Source organism: Seriola aureovittata, chromosome 15 (genome assembly GCF_021018895.1).
Source record: "Seriola aureovittata isolate HTS-2021-v1 ecotype China chromosome 15, ASM2101889v1, whole genome shotgun sequence".
Classification (NCBI taxonomy): Eukaryota; Metazoa; Chordata; class Actinopteri; order Carangiformes; family Carangidae; genus Seriola; species Seriola aureovittata.
In genome coordinates, this window is record NC_079378.1 from 17,135,836 (window position 1) to 17,149,464 (window position 13,629).

Sequence of the window (13,629 nt, forward strand, 5' to 3'; positions counted from 1 at the left end):
ATATATGCTATATTAAATTTTAGATTAGTTTTGTTTCTTATCACTCCATAAAATGTTTATATAGGCTAAACAATAATAACAATCTTTATTTGTAGATCAGCGTTCAGGTTGTGTTTTGTCATTCTAACTATAACTTTTTACCTGCGCTTCAGTGGCCTTTTCAAACTACTAAGTGCAGCCATCACTCCCAATGGAAGTTTAGCTATATATATATGCTAAATAAACATCTAATGAATGTGGTTACTGACTGAGGGCACCCTCAGGTGAAGCTGGATAGTGAAAACCTTTTGACTTCTGAAGAAAGACCGTCTGCAGATGTTGTTAATCTCACAACAGCAGCGCTGTTTCCTGAAATCAAGTGTCATTCAGGATGACATTTTCTTTACATAGAACATAAACTCACAAAAAATAATTATTCCTAAAGACTTTATATTCATGTAAAGATGTTAACTTTTAGATTTTAAATATATTGTGGTTTATTTATGTAGTATATATTAGACATTTCAAATATTTAATACTACTTATTTAATTAATCTAGACTGAAGAATGGGCCCCTTCATTGGCACTATATGAACAGATAGTAAGAGAGAGTATATAGTGTGTTTGAAACTGATAAAATTTCCAGACTTTTACAAGCCGCCCACTGTATTCATGTTTTAGTGCATGCTTGATCCTATTCACCCTAGTTTCCCTTGGTCAACGGGCTTCAGAATGAATCCCAAAATCTGACTTATAGGGTGGATTTTTACTTAAGTGCAGTCTTTGAGCAAACATCTTCACATTCACATGACAGGAAGTATTGTAAAATTAAACAAATCAAGTTCAGTAAATGGTGGTAATCCTTAAGAGGTGAAAATGTATTTACTGGAAGCACCATATTTCTACCATCTTTCTACTACTACTTTCTATCAAAAAGTCAAAGAGCTATACAGTCAATAAAAACAAGATGTACATGAACAGTTTAGCCAGTTTTAATAGTTTTAAAACACTTGGTTTGGAAAAAAGTACAAAAGTGATCCTGGACGCCACGGTATGAAACCAGCCCAATAATGCATGAAAGGTGTGTTCCTTTAAAAAGCATCTTCTACAGACATGTTAATTTCAACTGGCCTTACCATACACATACTGTACTCACTAAAACAGATACAAGCAATAGTTTAAATACAATGGCTGACCCCAGTAATACATTTACAAGTGATTCTTAAAAAACTAATTAAAAGGAGGGGGGGGAAAGAAGTCTGACCACAATGCCATCCGGTATCTGGCAGTAAAATCATGCAGTATTACAATCGTTCCACTAAAGAGAAACAGCAAAGCACTACAGCTGTCACACAGTGAGAAAGAGGGCAGCCAAGAGGTGTCTCTCTATCAGACAGCCTTTCAAAGTGTTCATTGGTTGTTTTATGAATTGTTATTGAGCGAGAGCTCTACTGTTGAGCAGCAGCTCAGTGGTCACCTTTCTCTCATTTGCATACATTGTAAAGTTGCGCAGGGTCTCCATTAAGGAGAACTTGTCTTCCACAATCGCATCCATTTAGAAAAATATAACTAATTGCTATTGAAGAAAACCCCAAAATGTGGGATATTCTCCTAGTATGTTGTGAGGAAATAAAAAAGCTAAGAAATACAGTTGAATAAATAAATTGCATGACATCCATAAAAATTAAGTGGATACAGAGTCGACAGAATGCTATCCACATATGCACACCATGCTTTTTGTTTTGGCCCGGCAGTGTTAAAAACGAGGGCTCCATCCTCCACCCCATCCAAAGTCACATCCTATGATCCAGTGGAAAAGTTGCCATAAAATATCTAAAATATGTTGACATTTAGAGAAAGGTTTCTTTGATTCAACAATTGATTTCCATGTACAACATGGTCTCTGGCTTTACCAATTAAGAAGTAATCGATGTTGATGGCAATGAGGAAACACAGGAGGGAGACTTTCACAGTGTTACAACAATGAAGCCGCTCTGTGTTGTTACCCACTGGCCAGCCTATTGTTAGGGCAACAGCAGTGAACTTCCTGTCCGGTCAAACTTTTTTCCTTTAGAGAGAGCAGCCACTTGTTTCATCAACTCCCTGTTCTTGGCCTGTGAAGACAAATGATTAACTGTGTTAGAAATTAGATGCCTGGTCACAATTTTTAATACCTTAGTGGAAGCATTTGTAAAAATCACAATGCACAATGTACATTACAAGTTTCCTGAAATTTTGATTGTGTTTTAAATTGCAGCAAACACACTAGTAGTTTTAGGAAATCAGTTTCAAAGCATTTTTTTCATCGTTGATCCAACCTTACAAATTAAAGGGTTATCTCCCCACATGGGCTACCTTCAACTGCATAGACTGTACTGATGAAAACATGTCTGGTGCATCAAATGAATATGGAGCACATCAGTCACAGATTCACACTTACAAAACCACCACCATAATAAAAAGGTTAATACCACAGCGTTTGACAGGAAATGGCTCAACCGATGCACCCATACTATCCATAACAACAGACTGCAAACTTATGCAACAAGTGAATCATCCATCATATTGGCTACATATCTAAACTGTTATACAGATCTATATACTGTTAACAATTTTCAGCAATTCTTTCCTAAAAGAGGTAAATGATTAAACCTGGTATACCATGTCAGAAGACTATTGTGATATTAACTGTTCCTCACCAAAATAACAGAAAGGGAAATCTACTCCCATGCATTGTCCTATACTGTCAGATGCATGGAAGTTACTGAGTTACTAGTGACTAATTTTACTTTAGGTTATGTTAACTAGGCAGAGTGATGGACAGAAATTTAATGAAAAGATATATACTTTAGTAATGATTATATTATCCCTCCCCCTAAGTGTGTAGTTTCCTACCTGCTGCTGCTCCATGGACTCTTTGTGTGATTTCTCCATTTGGTTCATCTTCACTCTCATGTTGGATTCCTGATACTGAAAATCTGCTTTGAGCTCTGTAAGCTGGAGGAGAGTTTTATAATCAATAACTCAAACAAATCCAAGCAACCAACAACAACGATGCAGCTTTGACTCATTTGAGCTGGAAGTCAGGTCAGGCTGATGACCTACCTTTCGGTCCTTCTCTAGGATGGTCTGATCCCTTTGCTGTAGAAGTCTCTTCAGTGACATCACTTCCTCTTTCAGCTGGCTGATGAGAATGAAGTTGTCTGTTCCTCCAGAATCCATTGACTGGGTGATGGAACTACTGATGGGAGAAAGGAAAGAGCATGATGGGTAGTCAACAAGTGGGAGCATAAGGAATTACTATTTTTATGAGCGCAACAATGTAAGTAAAGTAATTTCATATTTTCTCAAACAGTTACAACACCTATCATACCTGTCCCCATTGGATGGCTTCATCTCCAGTTTTGGTTTCTTCTTTGGAGTCTCCTTCTGGATTGAAGACGATTTATGGCTGCAAAGAAAATCAGATGGCAATATACAGTCTGGGCCTAAAAACGCTATCAGTTCTCTCAGGTACATTAAGTGGGTTTAATGAAAGGGAACATTTTACCTCTGCTTCCACAGTCCCTGGTCCTGCTCAGGACTCAAGCTCCCACTCAATCTACGAAAGACAGGTAAACTTAGCAGATAACAGCACACAACAGACACACAAAGTCATTGAGTTTTAGCACTATTCTGTGCTAAAACTCGACGACTGAGCAGCCTAGGGATGGAACTGCAGGAGGGAGAAGTGACACAACAGAGGACATACTTGTGGTGAGAGCTGCTGTGTCTGTGTTGGTGGTGGTGGTGGTGATGGTGAGGTCTGGAGTGGTGGTCTTTCTCGTTCAGGGATGAGGAGTTGGAAGAGCCGAAGCCCTTCCTCTGCTCCTTGGTCTTCTGCAGGACACGGCGGTAGGACAGAGTGCAGAGCCAGCACAGCAGTTTCCCATCCACCTGTAAGGAGACGGTAACTCATAAGACTCACTGTTACACATTCACTCCATAATTAGACTGCACGTGTGTCTGGTTTATACCTTTCTCCTGCCTTCCTCTTTGCGGTCAAAGGCGCATTGCTGTTTGCACTGCTCACAGGTCTGTGGAGGTCCATATTTCTTCTCTGAGTTAGTACAACGCTGGCACTTTGTCCCAATAAAAGCTGCAATGATGTTACAGTACTGGCAGGGTTTGGGCTGTAAAGGCAGACAAAAGACAAAGTTAAAAGTTAAAAGTGTACTTACACATGATGCGACTTTAAACAAATATACCCTAAGTGCAACTGGAATCAGTGAATTCAAGAGGAGTTAAAACTGTGTGAATTAAAATAGAGGACAAACTTGTTACTCACGGTTCCAAACTGTTTGACATTCTGGGCACATTTCTTGCAGATTGTATTGGTTTTACTGTAAGGAAAAAATAAAATGGTATAAAATGCAAAGAAAGCCATTATATCAGCATAAATAAAATTCATCATTAGATGCACATGTCTCACCTTTCCTGCTGAAATTCAGATCTGCAGTACGTGCACTTCACTATGGGGTGTGCAATGCGACACTCCTATGGTAAGAAAACAAATAAATGTTCATGAGTGTCTGTTGGCAAACACTGACAAATTGTATTACATAATATCCAGTAACAAAAAGAAACAAGGCCGCCCTTTAAGTTGTTTGTTGTGTAACAACTCTTGGCTACAACATCTGTGGAAATACCAGCGCCTGGCAATTTGGGTGTATACAAGAAGTAAAGACTGCCATGTACTGTAACTGCTTTTGTTCAGTCAAGGCCACACATTATTACAGGGGGGCTCGGCAATGTGGTAAAAATAAGCACATAAAAAAAACTTTAGCTGGCATTTGTGAATATTTAAAAATCCTTGAAGGAGAAATCTAACTGACTGCATAAAAGTGTTCATTGGCTGACTGTGCTTTAACTATCCAGTGCAAAGAAAAGTTCTCTGCATATTCAGGGAGAAAATAGTAAAATGCTGGGGGCTGTTCACAGAATAATAACAGTGTACATTTTTTCAGCTTTTATTAAAATATGAATCAGTGCAGACTGACTGTTGTAATAATGGTGGGAACACAAGGCTCCAAGGTTGACTTCCTTCGTTACAACACTTCTCTCTTACGGAACAAAAATGTCTGTTCCTCAGCTGCACACCGCAGTTCTACTTGTGAAGCTCTACAAGAGCAACAAGTTGGCAAATATGTACATCTATACAATTTTAAAAGAATACTTGTGCCCCACGGATAAATATCCAGCTGTTAATTATATAGTATGAATGTGTCATTGTTCTTTAATAAACAGCGTGGTCGTGTGGAATAATAATAAACAAGGTTTCAGTGACTGTATTAGCATGTCCGGGCTGGAAATTTAAAAGCTGTTACATAATCCGAGCCTTGCTAACTTGCTGCCTGTCCTAACACCATCACACCCAGACGGCAAAAATACCCGCACACTTCCACAGTCTCTAAAAGCAGTGTTGTTTGTGTTTTGTTTAGAGTCACTCCCAAACCTTGCACAGCTGCTGGCCCTGCGACAGCTCCTCGAAAGGATACCGCTGGTTACACTTCGTACAGGCGTACAGAGCCGATGTTGCCATTCTCACCCAACTAATGTCACCGAGCTAGATGAAGGGTTAGCGGAGTCCAGCTGCAAACTGAACGGATTACCGGAGCCGTTTCCTTTCTAGCCGCTCGCTAATTGAGACCTAAGGAGCACACACTGTGTTGGCATCCAGCGTTAGCTAACGTTAGCTGGCTGTGCTAGGCAGCGTAGGGCAGCACAGAAATAGCTTAGTTAGCTGGAGGGAGCAGACGAAGAACAATAAACTCCAAATATCTTTGAGCTTTCACTGCTCATACGTTATCCAGACGGACTACCTTGAGATCTACCGTTAGTTATGTCGCCACATAAACAATGCGTTAGCGTAGATCGGGCTATTTATATTAAGTTTCCACTGCTCTCGGCAAGAAAGGTATTTTCCTGTTTTCCTTCTATCTTTTTGTATCAACGCCGTCGTCGTCATGTAACCGGAAGTGGCCGACGGCTTCAGAAGAAGAAAGAAAACCTATCGCGACACAACATCCGTCCGCGGGATTCACAGTTTAAAATGGTCCGAGCCAATCACCTGTCTGTGTTCACTCAGCACAGCCCCTCAGCCCGGTCAACTGTTTTAACTAGTATGATAGCTAATTGACACTTTAATCATACAGTAATGTGAACAGTGGTGTTAGTATTCCGACCTGTCAAGGCCTGTTATGAGAGGGTCAGTGATGTCAGGTTACATTTTTCAAATGGAAATCATTCATGTTCATCTGAAGTCTGCAAATTCTTAAAGTGAAAAAAAATTCTTTATAAATTGTTGGAACCCATCAGCTGTTTGTACAACTTGTGAGACAGACAGAGGTTATGATGCTGAACATTTTCAGTTTCAATGAGATGTCTGATTAAATACAGATTAAATCAATCAATCAAAATCATTCTATGCTGGATACGTGTACTGTTGACTAATAATTCGTTTTAAGGATATTATATTTTATTTTATAGTCCTTGTATGGCAGAGCTTTTGTAAATATCTTATATATATATATAATATATAATTTCTTTTTGGCCCTGTTGTTTTGCGTAGTGTATCCAGTGAGGGGGCTCCTGGTTAACCTGGTTTATAGCACCTATAAACTTCTTTGTGTTAAAACCAAAGATTTCTAAGATCAAAATCAGCTTTTAACATTTGGTGTGTCATCAGAAGCATCTTAATTGCTACATATGCATGAGAATTGAGGAAATTTGACTTTTTATATGACTTTCTGTAAATACTTCGAATCAGTTGCTTGTTAATTAACTAAAAGGATTAATTTCTCAAAAAGCCTTGGACACACTGAAACCAACATATGCACATATGCAATTAGTGTTTCCCCTTAAACCCCTTTTACAAACATTCAAAAAAACAAAAAAACACACTCAAATTCACAAAAACTTGACTACATAGTATCAGCACTTTTATTAATTTATCATTTTAATACATTTTGACATTTGACAGCACAATTTGACATTGCTGTTGCCTGAAAAACAAGTTTTGAATTAATGGAGTACATACAGCATTGCAGCCTCACCTAAACTGTGTGGAAAAATAGTCATACTTTAATAGCTCTAGAATTCAATACAAGTGACAATACAAATGTATTTCAAGTGATAGGCATCCATTAAATCAGTAGAATAATAAGTCTTTTAATGGGAAAAGCATAACTTAAATTCAAGTTATGGCAAGTCATCTAATATTTAGGTATGAGAGTGAAAAAGATTGAATATGGTCAAGCTAATATTTTCAGAGCCACTGCAGTCTCAAGATTTACACATTTATAATTTGTCATTTATAATAAAAGGCACTCTTTATCTTATGATTTATGGCAAGATCAATCATAAGAAGAGATAATTATTGCTAATGTCATTGGAGCTCTGCTATCATTTCAAAAGCGTGTTGTATTCACACCATGCTAATGTAACAACAAACCATAATGACTCCTTGTGGTCGAGTCCTGTGTTTATTGCAAATATTCACATACACAGTGGAAATGTTAACTAACACTGTATTTAGCGTTTAACCTTGACAATTAAACCTTGCACTCTATTCTTTTGTTATTTTCTCAATCATCCAGAGCAAGGCACAGATATTCATTCAGATTTATTCAACTAAAAACCCACCTAAGGCTAATTATTAGTAGCTACACTTTCTGATGCCTATAAAAATTAGCTGATACTAGCTTTAAAAAGCATCTGCAAGTAATGCTCACACATAGACATTTTGAGTGAATGACTGTTAACTGGGACTAATGAAATATTGCATATTCTGTGCAGCTTATTAACATTGCATGGGAACATCTTTTATGAACTTATGACATGAGACAGAGTGTGTTTGTGAGCCATAAATACAAGTCTGGACTAATGGATAATAAATAACGTTGACTAGTTACAAAACTTAAATCACTCAATGACAGGAATGTAATATTACACTATTATTTATATATAAAAAAAACAAAACAAAAAAACAAACCCCAACAGATATTTGGTCACAACAATCTAAAAGCACTGACTTGCGAGGAAAATCCGCCAACTTTTTTAATGCACTGTATGACTATTTTTTTAACATAAGAAGAAGCTAATATTAGAGCCCTTTTGCTACATTTTTAAATCAGTATTTAACAACTCCCAAGCTCTTTTGGTGTTAGACTGTTAAACTAGAGTTTTGACCTCAGAATATTATTTGCAGCATCGTAAATCTTCACAATTGCTTTAGCTCAACAAATCATTATCTAACAAATGTTTGCAGTGTAGAGAAATGAAGTGAGTGTCCCATGATATGTATAAGGCATACATATTTAACCCGAGTGATATTTTAATGTACTTCAAATACAATAAACACTGATTGTAGGTAGGTCGATATGCTAAACAGTCCCCACTATTCTGGTTACATGTCCCTTCGACCCTGGAGGGAGAGTACAATATGGCTGTAGTCAAGCAGTCTGTGACAGATGTGCTTCTGTTGCAAGCAGATTCTATATGACCTGTGAGAGATGCAAATGCAGTAATCTGCTCAATCAGACTTTTGGTGGTAGTGTATTAACATGGTGTGTCACCCAAAGAGGCAGTTTGGTACACAGGTCCTTCATGGCGCCAGCTGCAGCCTACTCATTACAACTGTATGGCACCTTCTCACAGGTAGGACTCAGCTTCTGAAACCTTAATGAGGACCAAGTTGTGTCACACAAAAGTCTGCACTGGAGTGATGGAGCGTGTGGGGGAGCCCGCCCTTTCAGAGGATGAGGAAGCTGAGCGATTGGTCACCTCACGCTGTAGCTCATCCACTCTCTTCTGCAGCTCAGCGCGCTTTGCCAAGAGCTCCTTGTAGCGCTGATGAACCGGTTCCTGGAAAAAGAAAAAGGCAATGTGTGAAGCTCAAGCTGAAACACCAAAGTGGAGTTAATGTTCTTTTAAAAATATTGAATTCAAGAACAAGACGCGGGCTTCCTTGACATGCCTGAGGTCTCATGCGAGGGTTCCAGCGGATGTAGTAGCCAACCCAAAGCTCCAGGTGGCGTAGGCTGACTACAGGGAACAGCACATGGTTGGAGTAGTTCACATAAAGAGGACTCGTAAACTCCTCCAGCTGGCTGTTAATATAAGACCACAACGACACTGTCCTCTTGGGAATCTCCTGTAAAATAAAGATCTAGCTGTCAGAACACTGATTTTCCAACATCTTATTTTAAAACATCTCATTTTGCAGCAGCAACCACAATATCAAAATGCTCAGAGTAACAAAATGCTCTTACTTCCTTCAACCTCTGCTGTTCACTGTTACACAAGAATGTCCCAAACAGGCAGCTGTACAAGTGGTCCAGGATGGTAACCAGGAAGTATTCGTTAAACTCAAAGGCTGCAGGAAACTTAGACAAAAACCGTTTCATTATTATCCTTCAAAGACCAAGTTATTCTGAAGATTCTTTTTCACATTTCGGTAACATTTATTACCTGACGAGTCAGCTGCCACACGCAGTCAATGAACTGAATAAAAACAGGTGAACGGTCTGCGTCTGTGTGGTTCTTATCGCCATGACCGATTCGCTTAAAGTAAAAAGTAGAAAGAGAAAAGGACAAATTAATGATGCAACTGGAAAGGCCACCACACATTATGCTTGAATATCCTCAAAGCGTATGAAAGATTGTTTACCAGCTGGAAGCGGTGACCGAAGCTCAGCCACTCTTTCTCGAGCAGCACCTCGAAGCCACGGATTGTGCGGTAGTAACCGTCCAGCATGAGCATGGCCAGGGAGGTGAGCTGAGCTGTGCGGTCCCAACCGTCGCTACAGTGGACTACCACTGATGTTTTCCCAGACTCCACCTTGTCTGCAATCCGCAGCGCTCCTGCCAGGATCAGCTAGAAACAAACACAACTTAGTCAAGAGCCTGGGAGCCTCATTCCTCTCCCCAGTGAAGCATCATTATTGCTCACCTTGATGTGCTCGAGCCAGTGAGTGGACTCCAGATTGGAAAGCCAGTGGGAGTCCTCGATGTTGGGGTAGACCACATCCTTCAGCTTGCGGAGTGACTCCCTCATTACGTGGATATTGTGAATATCCAAGAACACCAGCTCTGCATTTTGATAAGCATCCTCACTTTCATATCCACCTCCTTTCATCTAGGAAAAACAAACAGATGGGTTATTAAGATACACTGGGCAGAGATCAGCAAAATCTAAATCCCTACCACCTCCAGTTTGTCATCCTACAAATGAGTGTGACCTCCATGTACAGGGGGCAATGGCGTGACATTTCCTTAAAATACTATTATGATAGTTCTCCTCCTCATAAATATTACTTTTGAAATCAGATTTAGAAAATAAACCTTGTTGGCAGCAGCATTGACACTGGGCCTGGCATCGAAAATGAAGAGTTTATGGGACTGAGCATTAGCATCCATGATTGCCTGGAGATATTTCTCATCCTCTTTGCTGCGCTTTCCATTTACACCAACCATGGGCTGACTGCAGCGCGTCACTGTGGCTTGGCTTTCTGGATGGATCCATGATAAAACCTACACAGGGAGTATAACAGAATATTACCAGACTGTCCATTGAAACCAGCTGCACAGGATAATTACACTCGTGCTGAAGGGGGGCACTCACAGGTATCCTGCCCTTTGCTCGGAAGGCAGCTACCCTCTTCAGCTCTTCGTCTGGTATATTAACAGGCACTGCCAGAGTTGATGGGTAGGTATCACACATCTCGTAGTGGTCATTTATTTTCGTTATTCTCCAGCTTTCATTGGGTATGCCCTACCAAGAAACACAAGAACAACCGATGTAATAAGCTTCCTATTAACATTTAGCTTAGGAGTCAGTCACCTTCAAATACCTGTCTTTTGTACTCTGAGACAGCATCATACACCTTCCATCCGTTTTCAGGAAAGACTTGCCCATATTCAAAGGCGAAGATTTGCTGTGGAGAGTAGGAGAGATATCTGTCAGTTGGAAGACAGTGCAGAGCTACTGTGTCAGAGACAGTGTGGCTGAGAATCACTCACCAGCCCGTTGGAAACAGGAAACGCAAATTTTATCAGCACTTCGAAAATGGACTTCCTAAGCGTGTCCTCCATCTGTTTGTGTGCAAATCGTAGATTACGCATATCCTGCAGAAAGACAGAGCAGCAGGTCACGGTCAAGTTCAGGGGTCAACAGCAGCATGTACATGATTTTCATTGGTGTAAAGCCACTACATGCAGTAACAGTTATTTCCTATTATGCTATCGTCGACATATTATGATGACATTGTTTCAGATGGTGCTGTTTACACAGCTGGGATGACAAGAGGTCCGTCCTCTGTGACTTAGCACTGTATTGCATTTATAACCAGTAAACATCTGAACTGCCATTTAAAATAAGTGCAGTTATTATTATTATCTTACTCACCTTGCAAACCAGCCCATAGGACACATCACCACGGCTTGATGCACTTCCGATCTTTTCCACGCGACTCACCACCCCAAGGGGCAGGTCCAGCACAAATGCTGGCTCCTAGAAAACAACTACACATTAACAAAAACAAAATGACTCCTCTACGTTTCCATGAAGTCATTCTAAAAATTCACAAAATATACCCTGTCCATGCATTTGAAGAACAGTCTGTAGTTTGTAACTGTCACTGTTCCCCTCAGTGCTCCAGTGAAAGGACAGAAGTAGGTGACATCTTGGGCTGTGGAAGAAAACAAAGGGAAAATAAATGTCGATTTGCCAAATATGTGGAATACATTACAACTTGCTTTAATGTGGAAATATGAGAAATGCTGCTTTGCTTTTAATGCATGCAAGCTATTTTGATAAGAGTTGTGATTGCAGCCAAGAGCAAACCTACCCATGTCCTGCACGGTTTCATTTGGAAGTAACTGTGGTTCCTCTTTGTCTGAATCTCTAAGCACCGGCTGGAAACATTAGATATAAATTAGACTGAATGTGGAGCAGTATGTTGTACTGAACCATGAAACTTGTGAAGGTAACTATCATATGGTATTAGTCAATCATTTGTTGGGTTGTATGTAATTCATGAGATAAGATACCTTGGTAGCAGTTTTGGGTTTGACCTGAAAGGAACAGAAAGAAGAAGAGTCATGCTTCAGTCATTATCAGCAGATGCTTTAATGAAGCAGCAGGAACATGTGCGCTCTACTAACCCTGAGCTCTGGGGAAAATTCTGCAGAGGGGGACACAGAGTCAGAGGACATTGTAGAGGGTGGTTTAGTCTGGGCAGACCGGTCGGAGCGAGAGGTGGATGTACTGTTGAAAGATGTGGTGACAAATGGAAAAAAGGAAATGAAGTCATTTGTCATCCCATTTCATCCATGTTTTTCCCTGTCTCCGCAGTGGTGTTAAAACCATTATTTGATTAAACAATTAGTCGACTAACAAAGATTCATATCATGTCGTCGTTTAAATGAATATCCGATTAATGGTTTCAACATGGATTATAACTAATGATGACAACATCCACTACACTATGCCCTCATTTACTGTCAAAGTCAGTGGTGGTTTCAGGGCACTTTTTGACCGGATTACATTATATGTGGTTTAGCAGTCACCTCTGAAGGCTTATAAATAGTGCTTTAGGATTACAGGTTAAATCTAGTTCTAAAATCTTAGTAAGTAACCTCCTGTTAGTTTCAAAACTTTGCTAGCTTATTAAGCGACGTATCGTGCTGGGTTTAGCTACCTGGACAATGAATCAACACTTGGCTGCCGTGAAGAGGAGCGCTTCGAGCCCAAACTGTCGATGCTCCCGCTCTTCTCCATGTTCTCCCGGCTGAGGTGTTTGGACAACTGGTGGCGTGAACCCGGAGTGAGCGACGGGAACCCGTGTGATTACGGAGGAAAGTCTTTAGAGACCCTCCTGGAGTACAGTAAATCCGCACAAACAAAAGGAAGCTGCCATCTTTTCCCAGCAGCCTCCCGATCCCTGTCACAAGGATTTTGAGATAGCGCCCCCTGTTGGCTCTCTCCACTGTCGACTGGTCGCATGCTACGTTCATTGCTATTCCTACGTGTTTATATTTCTCTATTGTGCTTCTACAGAAATTGTTTTGTCAGCTAATAATCAAAAAAGAAACCACAATGTGCTACACACTAAAAAGTGGACAATATCATTTTGTCCACTTTTGAAGTTATTTTTATGAACACATTATACGGTCACATACATTACTTTGGACAGCTATACACGTTTCCAAGTTGCCATAAAAGTCCTACACCTTTATAACATCTTTGTTTTAGTTGATTTATCAACTCGCTGCTGGAATATGAAATAAATAAATGAAAAAAATGATTTCACTATTCTGTCAGGTTACACTAGTAATCACATATTCATAAAGGATATTACACAATAGATTTGTGTTTAGGGAGATGCAGAAAACAGAAACAAGTTATTTTTTGGAATATATAGCTGTGTGGGGAAATGCAGCAAATGCAAAAGATTGTGTTGAAATTGTTCAAACTATTCTGGATACTAAAATATAATGCGTAGCATATTATTGATTCAAATAATCTTAATAATAACCCTAATGCACTTCCAAATTGCAAAAAAACAAAACAAAACATGTGACTCTTATGCTATAATGTGGCTTGCAGAG

General features: G+C 39.7%; 2 protein-coding genes across 3 annotated transcripts; both read right to left on the reverse strand.

Moving 5' to 3' along the window:
* Positions 1–955: 955 nt before the first annotated feature.
* fam76b (family with sequence similarity 76 member B) lies at positions 956–5,985 on the reverse strand. 2 transcript variants are annotated; one of them, XM_056398295.1, is made up of 10 exons: positions 5,474–5,985; positions 4,451–4,515; positions 4,307–4,361; positions 3,996–4,151; positions 3,731–3,915; positions 3,530–3,580; positions 3,353–3,430; positions 3,085–3,217; positions 2,875–2,976; positions 956–2,093 (listed from the first exon to the last, which is right to left on the reverse strand). In XM_056398295.1, exons 1-10 carry the CDS (start codon positions 5,558–5,560, stop codon positions 2,004–2,006), a joined length of 1,002 nt encoding a protein of 333 aa, XP_056254270.1. In that variant the 5' UTR covers positions 5,561–5,985; the 3' UTR covers positions 956–2,003. The 2 variants fall into 2 exon arrangements, with proteins under 2 accessions (XP_056254270.1, XP_056254269.1); XM_056398294.1 differs by having other exon boundaries at positions 3,085–3,220.
* A 957-nt stretch (positions 5,986–6,942) lies between these two features.
* mtmr2 (myotubularin related protein 2) lies at positions 6,943–12,955 on the reverse strand. Its single transcript, XM_056398246.1, has 16 exons — positions 12,720–12,955; positions 12,184–12,286; positions 12,070–12,093; positions 11,868–11,934; positions 11,614–11,708; positions 11,426–11,530; positions 11,041–11,145; positions 10,872–10,955; positions 10,643–10,792; positions 10,363–10,551; positions 9,971–10,156; positions 9,689–9,895; positions 9,490–9,582; positions 9,291–9,404; positions 8,996–9,172; positions 6,943–8,883 (listed from the first exon to the last, which is right to left on the reverse strand). Exons 1-16 carry the CDS (start codon positions 12,797–12,799, stop codon positions 8,719–8,721), a joined length of 1,944 nt encoding a protein of 647 aa, XP_056254221.1. The 5' UTR covers positions 12,800–12,955; the 3' UTR covers positions 6,943–8,718.
* Positions 12,956–13,629: the final 674 nt, after the last annotated feature.

Excerpts from the sequence above, each read along its gene's own strand:
- fam76b (XM_056398294.1), bottom strand. The coding sequence starts at position 5,560 with ATGGCAACATCGGCTCTGTACGCCTGTACGAAGTGTAACCAGCGGTAT. Across the intron at positions 4,362-4,450 it reads TCTGAATTTCAGCAGGAAAG|TAAAACCAATACAATCTGCA; the intron begins GTGAGACATGTG and ends TTTTCCTTACAG. Across the intron at positions 3,916-3,995 it reads AAGAGGAAGGCAGGAGAAAG|GTGGATGGGAAACTGCTGTG; the intron begins GTATAAACCAGA and ends GTCTCCTTACAG.
- mtmr2 (XM_056398246.1), bottom strand. The coding sequence starts at position 12,799 with ATGGAGAAGAGCGGGAGCATCGACAGTTTGGGCTCGAAGCGCTCCTCT. Across the intron at positions 12,094-12,183 it reads AATTTTCCCCAGAGCTCAGG|GTCAAACCCAAAACTGCTAC; the intron begins GTTAGTAGAGCG and ends TGTTCCTTTCAG. Across the intron at positions 10,552-10,642 it reads GAGCAAAGGGCAGGATACCT|GTTTTATCATGGATCCATCC; the intron begins GTGAGTGCCCCC and ends CTCCCTGTGTAG.